This window comes from Zophobas morio, unplaced genomic scaffold (genome assembly GCF_036711695.1).
Source record: "Zophobas morio isolate AGI-343-1 ecotype UQ-CSIRO unplaced genomic scaffold, CSIRO_AGI_Zmor_V1 ptg000108l, whole genome shotgun sequence".
Taxonomy (NCBI): domain Eukaryota; kingdom Metazoa; phylum Arthropoda; class Insecta; order Coleoptera; family Tenebrionidae; genus Zophobas; species Zophobas morio.
Genome location: NW_026972213.1, coordinates 699,908 through 715,392, shown reverse-complemented (window position 1 = coordinate 715,392; position 15,485 = coordinate 699,908). Strand labels below are relative to the sequence as shown.

The following is a 15,485-nucleotide window of genomic DNA, read 5'->3' as shown; positions in this document are numbered from 1 at the left end:
CGTGCACAGGATTGCCAACTCTGCGAGTCATGCACGCAAATTTTAAAATTTCAGTTATCAATAATTTATCATATCAATCTAATAAACTTCTCGAATGTGTATTCATACACAATTTGCTTTTAGGCTATTACTGTTGCTGCAACATCTATTCAGTACCATGTTTAAAAATGTATTTATGAAAAGTACACATTACATTATTTTAATGTAAAGAAATATTAAAGATAAGCTTTAAAAATAAATTTTTCTCAACAAAAACAATTCAAATAGAAAATTAAAAAAAAACTACAAGCAACTACAATGAATACAACTATAATTTCAATATTTACAAGTTATTTAAAAATTACAAAAAAAAGAAAAAGAATTTAAGATGAGTTTCTACCTTTGGCACATGGGATTTTCAATGCATTTTCCAAATGTAATATTTCTATTATTAACAGACTTATTGTGATGACATTTTAGATATAACATGTCCACAACTTTCTCTGTATAACGCAAAAACATTTTCTTTATTACTTTATTATCACTTTCTTTTTAATATTTGGGCGAAGTTTTTCATCATTTTTAAAAATCAATATTTTAATTATTTACGGCAATTTCGGAACGCTGCTTTCACCACTATTTCCACGTTACAAAATTCTAAGCTCGATTTTTCAGTTTTTCAATATTTCTGATTTTTTGACTTCTCGGTTTTTCGATTTTTAAAATTGTTCCAGTTTTCGATTTTTTCGATTTCGATAATTTTGCCACATTTTATTTTTGGGAATTTTTTAATTTCTGGATTTTCCCATCTTTCGATTCTTCATTTTTTCGACATTTTAATTTTTCGATTTTTTAAATTTTCAATTTTCCAATTTTTCCATTTTTCGATTTTGCAGTTACATTTTGAATTTTTGGATTTTTCGATTTTTCAAAATTTCGGTTCGAATAAATTTGCCCTTTTCGTTAAAAAATCGAAAACTGACAAATCGTGAAAAGGAAAAATTTTAAATTGAGAACTTGAAAAATTGAAAATCAAAAAATTCCAAAATTGTAAAGTTAAAAATTGAAAAATCAAAAAATTGGAATTAAAAAATGCAAAATTGTCAATTAAATTATCAAATGAAATATTCAAAAGTTGAGAATTCTCAAAACCAAAAAGGAAATGAAAACTGGAATTTCGAAATACAGTTGTATAATTTTCCGATTTCTCATTTATCCGATTTTTCCATTCGTCGATTTTTTATTTTTTATTTTTTTAGAAAAATAAGTCGTATGCCCAAAATCAAACTCATCTGGGCAGGTACTAGCCTCGCCCACCCACCCTTATTTTCTTAGAGGATATGTCATTCGCCAAAATCAGTCTCATCTTGACAAGCACTAGCCCAGCCCACCCACCCTTTATTTTCTTAGAAGAGTGGGTCATTTGCCAAAATCAGTCTTATCTTGGGAAACATGTGTCCAAGAAGGTATCGTATTTAAGGTGCCTGTTGTGTTTATTTCATATGTGCTTTGTTTTATGTGTTGTGGGGATGTGAATCGGTCCGCGATGTAATCTCGATGAACTCACTTTGATTTAAACATTCTTTTGAATTAATGCACAATTTAACATCATGTATATTCTTTGTTGTTTAAAGATCTTGTTAATCATCATCAGAACTTCGGGACTACAAATCTCAAAATAATGCCGTCATCTGTGTAAACGGACATCGACGTGGATAATTTTCTGATTTGTTTTAAACAAGGATAACTAAAGAAAGGAGTTGAAGTTCATCGGTCAGTTTTAACATCGTTGGTAGGGAAGATTTTAACGCAAGTTGTCTCGTTATCTTTCTGACTTCCGCTTCGTGCTGGGATACCTACGCCGAGAGCTCGATCGCCTTGATCAGAGACATCTATCCCATAACCGGGATCTATGATTTGGACTCCCGAAACAGTCTTTGGTTTTTTGTTCTTATATGTCGTCACACCATGATAGCAGCCTTTTTTGTGTTTTTAAATTTGTAATGTTCAAATTTTTGTGTCGATTTGTAACATTTGGTTTTTGAAAGCTGAAGAGAGCTCAGGCTTATTCCGTAGCTTTTTCCTCCCTAGGACTTTTTTGTTACTATCCATGTGAAAAATAAGCATTTCGCCATCAAAATACAACATAGGGTGTCATCGATCACAGTTCAAAGCCAAATTTTAAATTTTTCGTCGGTTTTATAAATTCGTATACATGTTTTTATGGATGTTGCTTTTAATGTATGCGCCTAATTATTATTAGAAAAACTGCTCATTGTGCATAGCATCGATTATTATAAAATTGCCAAATTTTGAAATCTGCCGTTAACACAAAGATGTTTTTTCAAATATTAAAACTGCTTATTTTGCTTTACTTCTTTCAACGTTGCTCTATGTTCTAGACAAAAGGCATTCAATAGTTAAGTTGGGGAGAAGGGTAATTAAAGTGATGGCCGGAATAAACTTTAGAACAAATTGTAGACAGAGATTTATTTGTTTGGAGATTATGATTTTTCCTTCTTTGTACATCTTTACAAGCCTATGGCACGTCAAACAAATATTGACAACATTATGCTATACTAGACATAAAAACTATTGGCTATTTTTAACAAACGGTTACGTCGGGAAGTGTTTTTGTACATTTGATAAATATGTTTTGCGTAATTTTAATTCAATTATGTACCACATAACCCCAAACCCGAAGCTTACGTGTACATATATTATTATTATGGTTATTATACGACAAAGTAAAATTTTATAAGTAAAATGAAAATTTTAGAATTTCTGAAAAAAATTATTTTTATTGGATGTGACGTCCCATATGGATACCATTAAGTTACGCCACTGGAGTTCATGAGTTTTGGCGGGTGGACACTTATATTTGAACTGTCACCCCGTCCTTACATTCATTTGTCCATGGCGGATACGACCGAATTCATTTAGATCTACTACGGTTTAAAAAACTGCGCTCAAAATGTGTTTTCTCCAAATGTGTAGACCCCAATAAAATGTCAGAAATTGCCAAAACCCTGCAGTTGCGCAATTTTCGATAAATCGCTCAAGTTGGTAGCGCTGCCTCTGCTCCTCAGATTTAAAAATTCAGAGAGGCGGCAGTTTTGAAACAACGTAATGAGCTACATGGTTACAAATTTGTTTACTCCAATTTTCGGTATTTCTTTAATAAATTTGTTTAACGTTGAAGTAAAATGCGAGAAATAGTCCACATACAAGCAGGTCAATGCGGAAATCAAATAGGAGCAAAGGTGAGAGTCTTAGCGATCGATTAATCAAATGTAGTGTGTGTTTCATTGCAGTTTTGGGAAGTGATCTCAGATGAACATGGCATCGACCCCACAGGAACCTACCATGGAGATTCTGACCTCCAATTGGAGCGAATCAATGTATACTACAACGAAGCCACCGGCGGCAAGTACGTACCCCGAGCCATCCTCGTGGACCTGGAGCCCGGCACCATGGATTCAGTGCGTTCGGGACCTTTCGGACAGATCTTCCGTCCAGATAATTTCGTCTTCGGCCAGAGCGGAGCTGGCAACAACTGGGCCAAGGGCCACTACACCGAAGGAGCAGAGTTGGTGGACTCTGTGTTGGACGTCGTGAGAAAAGAAGCGGAAGGTTGCGACTGCATGCAAGGTTTCCAGTTGACCCATTCTCTGGGGGGTGGCACCGGCTCAGGCTTGGGCACTCTGCTAATATCGAAGATCCGAGAAGAATACCCTGACAGAATCATGAATACGTTTTCGGTGGTACCGTCTCCGAAGGTGTCTGATACCGTGGTAGAGCCCTACAACGCGACCTTGTCCGTCCATCAACTAGTGGAAAACACCGATGAGACCTACTGTATTGACAACGAAGCCCTTTATGACATTTGTTTCAGGACGCTGAAGCTGACCACTCCAACATACGGTGATTTGAATCACCTGGTGTCTGCTACCATGTCTGGAGTTACTACTTGTTTGAGGTTCCCGGGTCAGTTAAACTCTGATTTGAGGAAACTGGCTGTTAATATGGTGCCATTTCCTCGTCTGCATTTCTTCATGCCGGGGTTTGCGCCTTTGACGTCCCGTGGGAGCCAACAATACAGAGCTTTGACAGTGCCTGAACTAGTCATGCAAATGTTTGACGCTAAGAACATGATGGCAGCTTGTGATCCTCGCCATGGAAGATATCTGACGGTAGCTGCGATTTTCAGAGGGAGGATGTCCATGAAGGAGGTCGATGAGCAGATGTTGAACATTCAAAATAAGAATAGCAGCTATTTTGTGGAGTGGATCCCGAATAATGTGAAGACAGCGGTGTGCGATATTCCCCCTCGCGGTTTGAAGATGTCGTCTACTTTTATTGGAAATTCTACATGCATTCAGGAGTTATTTAAGCGCATTTCGGAGCAGTTCACGGCTATGTTTAGAAGAAAAGCCTTTTTGCATTGGTATACAGGAGAAGGAATGGACGAAATGGAGTTTACCGAAGCTGAGAGTAATATGAATGATTTGGTTGCCGAATACCAACAGTACCAAGACGCTACCGCCGAAGAAGAAGGCGAATTCGATGAAGAAGAAGAAGGGGGAGATGAAGGAGAAAATTGAGCTATCGCGTTTTTCAAATTTTCAAGTTTAACGGTATACGAATATTGGACTGATTTATAACGTGTTATATTGTATACTTTTGTAATAGATAGTAAATTGTTTAACGAACTTTTTGACCGAGCATACACTTTAACAATTTTAAAATTAAATAACGTGGCAATAAAAAATGATCAGTTTCTATAAACACTTTAATAGTTTACAATTTGGAGACGATGTTTCATGATGTGGTTAACATTGGTTATTTTTCAGTGATGTTTTGATTCTTTTTGGCGAATTTTGACGCTGACAATTTCAAAGTCAAATTCTGACATCTAAAATATCAATCACTATTCTGACAGTTTTAATGAAGCAAAAATACGGTATCAACATTTGACTACCAAAAGATTATTTTACTAATAGCAATTAGAACAATGTTTTTGTTGAAGTGAAGTGTCGAAAGAACAAGTTAGCAGTAAACATTTGTCAAACAATTTTAAGGTAAGTATTAAACATGTTTTTGAAACTTGGATCAACGTCTTAAGATTTGCTCCTATGTCTCAATGTATTTTCTCAAAATTGGAATCAAGAGTTGAAATTGATGTACTTTTTTAACGATTAATGATCATTCTCCTTTGCTGAACCTGCAGTAAACTTAAAGGACAACAGTGATGATGATTTATGCTCTTTTACCAGAGAACCAGAGATCAAACTAACGATGACAACCATAAGCTAAAAAAAGATGTTCTTGAGATGTCTCGGTGTACATAGATTAGATAATATTTATTAAATTCCTTCTTGATTCCCTTTGCTGTTGATACTGGAATGGTGTTGACTCTTTGTTCGTGAATTAGTGAAATAGTTCTTCTAATTTGATCCTAGAGTGTATTTACGTCTTCATCTGATTTTAGGCGTCAAAAATCAGTAAAAATAAACCATGAAGTCTGTTATTTGTGCAGTGGACAAAATATAAACATAACTAACAACCACCAATCTTTGATGTAATCATAACATACACTTTTATTGGTGATTTACAATAACTTAACTCGATTAGCAGTTGAGGCCATACAGTTCTATTGTCAAATTTGCAACTTTGATACCACGTATAACTACATTTGTATACACAAGAGAGTCCAAATAAAAGACTAACAAAATCTGTCAAAATAACTTCCCTCAAATATTTTCTTTTTCAAACAGTATTAATGTATGTATTAATTAAAAATACGAACAAATATAAATTTTAATATTATACTGAAAACTTTAAGAGCAAAAGACTTTCATGAATCAACTTACTTAATTCAGTGCGCAATAAAATCGTCAAAGCAATAATTAACAGTTTGTCTGACTTTACAACAGACTCCTAACAGCAAACGCTTGATGTTGTTTAATCAATTTCATCTAACTGTTATTTCCACTTATACCATGACTTTTCTGTTGTTCTAAGGTAGGGAAGGAAAGATTTAGAATGGTTGATGTAATAAATATTGTGCTTTTCATAACCAGCAACCGCAATTGTCATCTTCTTCGTGGCATTTTCTTAAAAAGGTTACAAATCTTTTTCTCATAGTTAATATAAAACCTTTATTAAAGGCTTTAAATTGCACTGTTTACTATCCTGTGTTCTTAGCGGGACATTCAGAACCGTACAGTGCAAAAGAGAATTAATTTATTGATTTCAAATGAGTTTTTCCTATTTTGATTGATATTGGTCTGTGATTGACTAGTTTTTCTATATACGTAGGGATCTTTATGTTATTGGTACCTACTATAAGTTTATGTATTAATAATGTAATCTAATTTGTGTGCTATTGTGAATTTTGTTCCTACTGCGACGGAATTCCGGTGTGACGGACGGTGACGGTCCGGAATCTCACCGATAACGTGTGATGGCGGCATACTTGGGTGCCAAGCTTTGGGCCGAGTAGTGTCGCTGATATAACAAACACGTCTGGCCGACCTAAGCTTATGCGGCGACCTTCACGCTGCCGGGGGTGGCGCCCTCGGTCAGGAGCGGCTTGGGTGGAAGCGCCGGGCTTGCTCTAAAGCCGGAGACACGGAATTCAGGTGGTGAACCCCCGCGAAAACAGGAGAATAAAAATAAAACTGCAAGAGATATTTTACATAATAAATAGGGTTTATTACCTGCCACCAGCTACACGCTCTAAAATAATAAATCTAACGGCTAAACAACTTAAATAATTACAGATCGGTTTTACAAACAAAAAGAAACGAAAAGAATTAAATGTCCGGCACGGTCGTTCATCCTGGGCGGCGACTTCCTTCAGGACGGGCTCTTTTTGGACTTGGGGGCGGCGACTTCGAAACCTGGAAATCGTGCGAAGACGCTACGGCCACCCGGGAGGGGAGCGCAGTGGCGGTACACGACGCGTGCACGACGAGAAAAAAAAATCCGGTGACGGTGGTACGGTTTCTCGCTCGGGCGATTCAAAAACCGGTACACAAACGGGCAGACGACCCAAAAGGTACTTACGGAAGTCGGAGGGTCGAACTGCACTTTGAAACTTCACACTTGCAAAAAACTCACACTTCAGCCACAGTACTTCTTCTCTCATGAAGGCTTCAGAAGATTTCTTGCACATTTTTTGACGTTTCAAAGTTATCTCAAAGGTATACCGTGTTGGATATTTACACATTTTAAGTATTTACATATATACAATTTTATTCACGAATAAGCCCAGCTTTTACATTCTAAATAAAATAAAATGGTTATTGTTAATAAATTATAAAGCGATAACCCAAGTTGATTATATGTGTTATTAATTTTACATAGGTTGAAAAAATTAGTGGGACACTTAATAATGTAGAGGAAATGCCTTCGCAATGATCTGCCCTATTTTTACTTCCCGAGCGTCAGTTAAGAAAGTATTGTAATCAAGTCCATCGGGCGACTGGCTGCTTTCATATTTTTTCGATGGGTCATGACCCCTACAGTACAAAAAATGGGTCTACCGTTTCCGTTTGCCTATCGGTCTGTCTGTGCGCCGTCTGTTAGACAGATAATCTCCGAAACTACCGGACCGATTGTTGTCAAATTGTATATGCGTATTATGAATATCATGTAGATGGTAAAACACTAAACTTCCTCTAATCATCCCCACCAACAAATCCAACAATGTGATGACGTCATATTAAAATTGTACTTAGTAAATTGGTTTTAAATCGTACAAAATAACATAGTCCTACATGTGTAGTTTTTATACGAAATGTCCAAATTTTTGGGAGAAAAATGATGTAACAATATTTTGCAATTTAATTTTAAATCTGCAAAACCGAATGCTTTGAAATTTAGCAAATATATTAAAGTTATCACAAACATTGTAAATTTTTGAATCATAATGCATTTGCTTATCCCCCCTTATCCCCCAAAAAACTGATGACGTCACATCAAATTTTTACCGAAGAAATCCTGTCTTAAATCATAAAATATGATAAATCTGTACTTGTGATTTATCACTGCATTCATATTTTTTAGATTTGCTCATAGAGATGATTAAAAAAATTAATGAATGAGTCAATTTATTTTATTGATAAAATCAAGAACGGCTTACTTGATTTTCCCGAAAATTTGCGAATACAAGGCTGTTATTATTAGTATTCACTGCACCAATCCAAGTTGATATACGTGTTCTTGCAAAAATGTTGATGACGTCATCACAAGATCTTGTAAAGATAAAGCTCTTTTGAAACATACGCGTAGCACGCTTCTTTAAATTTACTTTAATATTACCTGTGTTCGTATGTTTGCGTATATGTACTTATAGGGCTTTGCATAAAAATAAATAAAATTCGCAAAATCAAATTTTATCATTTTTCGAAAATGATGGATATGTTTCATCGCACTTCAGGGGCGAGGCAAGTTCTGTCGAAACAATCTCCGACCAATTTTTTTAGATATATACTTTAACACTTTAACACTTACCTGTCTTTGTACTATCGTGTTGTCGTATGGTGGAGGCGCCGGGAAAATATCCCATTAAATTTCTGGAAAGCTCTCTATTTTATGCTTCATAATCATTATCAAAATTGTTTCGTCTTCGAATCGCAGATTTACAGTCCTTACAAATTTTAACAACTAATTCTAGTTCTATTTTTTTTTCATAAAATTTATTAAAACTACTTTCAATTCTTTTTTTATTTAATAATCTGCTTTTAATTTCCATTTGAAATATTGCAGTTGTTGCAGATAGACTGAAAACTTCTAAATTCCTACAATATTTTTAATAAAGTATTGTAGGAATGAAAATGTGAGTAAACAAAATTTTAGTGATTTCTAGTATTGCAGCACTATTAAGAGCACCACTACATATTTGTTGACCTTTTTAGTCCCTGTAGATAACTAAGGGAGGTCTGCCAATCTCTAGTTCTATTTTTTTAGTTTCACAGCGTCCCTAACAAACCGATTATAATACATTAAAATTATACAAGTATATAACACATGAGATCATTATACTCTGATGCAACCCCCAATCAGTTTTCCACTTTCCTTGCCGTGATGATGATTGATGAGAGAGAGGTTGTGCTACATATAGACTATAGTTCAGGAAGCATTTAATAGGTAGGTTAGCTTTTTGTGTAGCTGTCAAAACGTGTTAACAGATTGAAGAAGGTTTTGATGTCGTGGAGACAATAACTAGTAATCATAGTGAGTGTCCCTGTGGTGTCTCGATTCAAAATTAACTTTTATAACTAAGAAAAGAAAACCGCACTGCGAAATCGGATTTAAAAAATCATTTCTATAATGTCAAGCACATATATTCCCATGCGTTTATAGTTGGTTTCAAAATGTAAATTAAGCGGTGAAATTCATATCATCGTGTTGTTACTAATGTGGAACTAGCTATTTTGCAACTTGAATTTTGAATGTTCTTGAAACACGCACTCGAAGCGAAGTGTGTACTAACCCACCGTATTGTGATTTCGGTTGTATTTAATACCTGTCGTTTGTATTTATCTTAACCGTACTTTATTTTATGTGGTTACTCAGTCCACTATGTAAACTTGAGGGGGGACTCATTTTCATGTAAATTAAAACTCGTGTCTACGTAAAATCTTTGTTTGAAAATTTGACTCCGTCTGGCGTAACGAAATTCCCCCTTTTGAGCTTTATCATTCATTGTTTATCTGGGGGACGTTAGTTGTCTAAATATTTGTGTCGAGATTGTTTCATTTGCACCGCTACACTATTGTAATAACTGGGTGTAACCATCCTTTTGCTTTAGTCAAGATTCCACGAACTTGCGAATTGGTCGAATTTCACAAGGTGAATATTTGTGGATATAAATTTGTAGTGTTGTTTTTAGAGGAGGTGAAGGCTTTGCTCGTATTTTCGGGCGTCCTTTAATATTAATAAAAGTTTTTGAATTTTAATTTAAGGTTACTTTTCCACCAAATTTTACTTTTTGTATCATTGTCGGTGGAAGTTTTTACTTCAAGTAATATTAACGCTTCCACTATTCATAACGAAGTTCTAACCATAGTATTTTACACCTTACGACCTTACTTGGGTTTTTGGATATTGGAAGTGATACACGAATTTTATTTAGAGTTTAAAAGTTTTATTTTCTTAAGTTGTTGTTCTACTAACTTGGAAAAAGTTGTTTGTTATACAATGAAATCTATTCAACGTTTGTTTGAGATTGATGATTGAAGCTCAATATATAGCTCTAAAATTTATTTTAGAAAAGAGGTGAAATCTGTTACATAAATACAAATAATATGTAGCAAGAGATAAAGTGAATTTTATTAAAATTCCAGCATGCACCATTGCATAACCCTATTTACAAAATAGTTCTAGATTTAGTACAAGTAGTGAACTTTTCAAGAGAATACATTATTTACAAATTATTACAGTCTGTTTAATACATCATTTATTTTTATTTATAATAATAAACTAATTTAATACCTAAAAAATAGTAATGCATTCTAACTGATAAATACATGCACATCTTTACTGTAATCATCTATAAATATTAATTTACTTGATTTAATTAAAATCTAAACATTGTTTTAAGTTTGCATAATACTTCGCCATACTATGACGTTTTGTTAACAAAACGATATTCAAAAATACGGTGGAACTTGACATTACCCTAGAAGTATTTCCATAAATTATTAATTGTTAAATGTACCTATAGTTTATTTTTCTAAATTTTAGTTTTATCACAATGTAAGCAGGTATACTATTTTACAAAATATATATACTTAGTCAATAAATTAAGTAACAATAACTTAAGTGACTAGATAAATATTAACGTTACATAGATTTTTACGTAAATGCGACAAAAAAGTTAAATGCAACAGTCGAAACAAAACACATTTACGTAACAAGAAATCACATTTCTTCCTTCGGTAAACGAAAACAATCTGGCAACTCATCATAGTAAAAAAAACGTGACAATACTTTGAATCGAAATAATATCAATTTGCCGGCGAATGAACAAACACCACAATACGAAGTCTAAATGTGACGAGATTAATTATCTCGCGACTGGTTTATATCTGTGCAACTTTAGGGAAACTCTCCCCGTCACAGTCTTAAGAATGGCTCCTGCTTCATCGCGTGACGCGTTTTCGACACTTTGTCCATTCACAGACACTAACAGGTCCCCTTTCATTATCCTCCCGTCCACGTCGGCGGTCCCTCCGTTTATCTAAACTCTTCGAATTAATTCAGGAAACGTCACACCTCTCGTATACTTACAATATCGCCTATATATACCCCTTTCCCTGACTTCCGTGAGATAACGCTCAACCCCATTCCCTTTCCGGGCTTCTTGATTAGGTCCACGTCCAGCTTAGTGTATTCGATTTTTTCCGGTCGGTAAACAACCAGTTTCATCTAAACAATGAGAACAAGTTAGTCCGTTAACCATTTTGTGTAAAATATGTTGCTTAAATGTAGTTGAAAAAATTAAATAAAAGACAAATCGGGTGAGAGAAACACGGTATGTCTAAAAAATATTCTTAGAAAGACCTGGAACTATAACAACAACAAAATTAAAACTAAGAAAGCCACTAGAGAGGAATATCTTGCTTTCGGTGGTTAGTAAAATATCCGACAGGATGATATTCAACAGAATCATAACCGTGGTAGATAAAAATATCAGAATTGGGCGATCATGCACTGATATGATAATCACACTGAGGATTATTATAGGACGATCAATGGAAACCAGTCACTATTATATCTACTATTTATAGACTACGAGAAGGATTCGATTTATTAACATATCTATGAAGTTCAATTAAACCAACGTCACAGTGCTACGAGTAGAAAACTGTAGTTCTTATAGTTGTTCTACAATATTTTCCTCTGTTTTCAAATAACGGCGTATTTTCCCTCCCGTCAGTATAAGATTAGAATCGGAAACTGGTAATCACCGTAATGTAATGAAATTAGATTCTGCCGATCATGGATCGATGATTCTTTTACCCACCTTTGGCAGTGTTTGTCTCAAAGCTTGTGAAGCTGTGGTGTGTGTTACATCTTTCAGGTGCGTCCCGTTGACTTCTAGGATTTGGTCGCCGGGCCTTAGCCGATTATCCTTGTCCGCCGCCCCTCCAGGATACACCTCAACTACCACGACTCCATTCTGTAAACGAAACAGTTTGATTTCTTTTTTCAGTAATCTCTCGAGAACTTACCGGTATAGCTGTGTCTTTCCCACCTACGAAAAACACTCCTAATCCTTTGTTATCCGTTGGGATCTCTATTGCAACGTCTTTTCCCGGCGTTATCGCACATGTTGTCAGATCCGCTACTAGTTCTAAAAGTGAAAAAGGGGAATTACAATGAGAAAATACTCCACTATTTGTGAATTATTAGTAATAACGTCAACAAACCACTGTTTAGTAAGCAGTGATTTACTTTAGATGAAAATCAGTAAAAACGGAAAGTGAAAGTAAACTGTTTGCTCACCATTTTCTGACATAGCTTTTGCTTTATCTATCTACTGATTGTATAAAAATACTTGAATATACCTGATAACATATTTTCCTGCACTAATATTAAATATTGGTGTAATATTTCCAGACAATAAAGATTGCAAACTTAATATGCACTAGCCAGAGCAGCTTTATGAAATTGTAATCAACGCATTAGAAAATATTTTGAAATTTTTTTATTTGGAATGTAACATCTGTTAAGCATATAAGACGATATCTCAAATATAGTGGTTTATTATATACTCAAGGGTGGTCTTAGTACCCGTGATACATGAAAACGGGAAGCCAAATGTGTTATTCAATTGCTTTATTCACCTTCTTATGATTGTTTTTTGATAGATTTAAATGTATAATCTTTTGGAAAACATAAACGGACTAATTTCAATTGTAACGTAATCAAATTTAAACAAACACGCAAAGTAAATAATTTAGAATAGGTGAGCATGCCCCACTTGTGTCGAAGTACAAGTGTATGATAAAAAATATGTATGTATATCTATACATTAGTGGTATAAAACAAAGGTTCTGTTTGTCTGTCTGTTTGTCTGTACGCGCCAATCCCAAACTACTGTATCGAATTTCATGCAGTTTTCACTAATAGATAGTGTGATTCACGAGGAAAATTTTGTATAAATTGTGTAAAAAACTAAACTTCCGTTATTTTATGCAACACAACAAATATATATGAAGCAGATATATATATATCTCCTTGAGGGAAGTAGGACTAGATAATGTATTGAACTCTGATTGTCCAATAATTTTTTTTTAAGTTTAAGACGTAATAAGTTAGTTGGTTCTATTGGGCTTTATTTATAATAATAATATTAGCTTTATTGCCAATATTGAGCTAATTTATAGTGGAACAATGTAAAGTCACCAACAAAAAGCAACATTTCGGTATAAATAGCGTCGACGAATCATTAATAAAACAGATGAACAGTAGAGCACCCCAACTGAATCCTTGTGGTATTCCAGAAACCAATGTAATAAAGCAAAATTTCAAACAGGATCACGATATTAAACACATTGTTCTCAGTTAAGTAATTATGAACCGAAAACATGTGGCAAAGAATTAAAATAAAATATCTGAGGAGAAAAAAAAGTAAAAGTTGTGTAACGGGGAAAAAATAATTATACAATTAATGAATTTTTGCATTGTTTGAAGGTTTTAAGATTTCATTATCAGACATATAATTTAGTGAGTCATAAGCAACAGAGCCACCACGTGTTTGTGGAAGATAAGGATTTAAATCAAAGTAAACAAATTTAAAATATGCACCGCTTGCTTCAATAAATGATTTAGAACAATTCAGTGGGCTCTTGTAGTTTATCAAGCCAAAAAATTACTTGAATTAGATATTTTTTGGACTGACTAATAAGGTCATTTGTAACATAATAATAGTGCTGAAAAACTCACGGCAGTAAGAAATCTGTTTGTATTTTTAAAAACAGGATATTATGTGTTTAGGCAGGCTATTAGCTCGTTGTTAAACTAAGGTAGTGATGAAGTTGTTTATTCTGTATTTATATTTGAAAACAGTCAGTTAAAAATACCGTGTGAGATGTAAAATTTTAAACAATGCTGACATCATTGAGGTATACGTATCAGATATGAAAAGCATGTTACACATAAGAACGAAATTAGTTTACACGAAATACCAAAGACAATGTTGATGCAGCACGTTGTCAGTAAATAACAAAACGATTGTTAATTTTTTTAAATAAACAGGCCTTATTTGAAAAAAATGTCTAATTATTATTATGCGCCCATAATCATTCGCATGGTAATAAACTGATAAAAAGGCCAGAAATTTTTCAGGCCAACATTTACATTTACGTCAAAACCATAGACCTAAACCGACCTAATACGACAATATTTTCACTGATATCACGTCTAAATTATTAAACAAGATAAAAATAATCGAAAATGGTAATTGATTGCAGGATGTAGATTATAAAAAATATAGTTTATAAAGTTCTTCCGGCGAAATAACCTACTGATTTTAGAAAGGTTTTATTGAATTGAGAGTAGGCGCATTGCCCGTGTGAGATAAATTTTATTTCAGCTTTCTCTATCATGATTCCAAAATTCAGGTTAACATTCTTGTTGTTGGCAGTAGGTATTCACTATGTATACAAAATTTGGATTGGTTTTTTTAGTTATTAAAAATTTTGATCAAAATTGGAATATTATTTTCAATGTTGAGCGTTATTTTAATTACTCCAAGGTGAGAATTCGTGCAATTCAGCGATCCAACCTACACTTTTTAATTTTAATTGTTGAAACTCAAGGATTTATTTGTATCTAAAATATGAAAATACCGCAGTCTGAAAGAAATATTGCAGGATTCGGTGATTGCAAGTATAACAATATCTTTTTTAAGTTTCCACAATTTCATTACCTAAGTACTTGTTACACAATATTTTTAAATTGAAGAATGACAACTATTTTGTTTCATTTTCAGCTAATTTTGAAATAAACTAATGGATTACTGATATTCGAAATATTTCAAAAATGGAAAATTTAAATCATACTACTTACATTTTAAAGACGAAATCAAATAGTAATTGAGGAGTGATTTTAGATAAGTGTTTTTTTTATATTAATATTTGCGGGTTTGTGACTCGTGAACATTAAAAACGTTCGTAGACTCAAAACAATGTGGGAGATTGTCGGTGAACCACTTGTAACGCAGTACTACAGTAGATAACTAAATGTAAGAATATCCCAAACATATTAACAAACAACTTATAACTTGCTTCCTAAAAGTGTTCATAATGTCCACTTGAGATTACTTTACAGTGACGTATTTTATTTTTGAAATTTTAGATATATCTATTTTAAGATTTTTCGGATCAATTACACAATTAGGAGACATTGCTTTGATTAAATAACACCTGGTAATTATAATACGGTTGTTCACATTGTTATGTTTTTACTCATTGTCACACTGAAAATCG

At 33.9% G+C, this 15,485-nt stretch overlaps 2 protein-coding genes across 4 annotated transcripts in view; one reads left to right on the top strand and one right to left on the bottom strand.

Moving 5' to 3' along the window:
• Positions 1–3,107: 3,107 nt before the first annotated feature.
• Positions 3,108–4,691, top strand: LOC135144642 (tubulin beta chain). Its single transcript, XM_064076690.1, has 2 exons — positions 3,108–3,242; positions 3,294–4,691. Exons 1-2 carry the CDS (start codon positions 3,186–3,188, stop codon positions 4,581–4,583), a joined length of 1,347 nt encoding a protein of 448 aa, XP_063932760.1. The 5' UTR covers positions 3,108–3,185; the 3' UTR covers positions 4,584–4,691.
• A 5,607-nt stretch (positions 4,692–10,298) lies between these two features.
• Positions 10,299–15,485, bottom strand: part of LOC135144640 (inaD-like protein) — a 501,533-nt gene continuing 496,346 nt past the window's right edge. For all 3 annotated transcript variants that reach the window (XM_064076688.1, XM_064076687.1, XM_064076686.1), the window contains 4 exons: positions 12,225–12,346; positions 12,017–12,172; positions 11,281–11,418; positions 10,299–11,230 (listed from right to left, as the gene is read on the bottom strand). In XM_064076688.1, the coding sequence (XP_063932758.1) occupies positions 11,057–11,230; positions 11,281–11,418; positions 12,017–12,172; positions 12,225–12,346 (590 nt within the window). In that variant the 3' untranslated portion in view covers positions 10,299–11,056. The remainder of the gene's footprint in view (positions 11,231–11,280; positions 11,419–12,016; positions 12,173–12,224; positions 12,347–15,485) is intronic.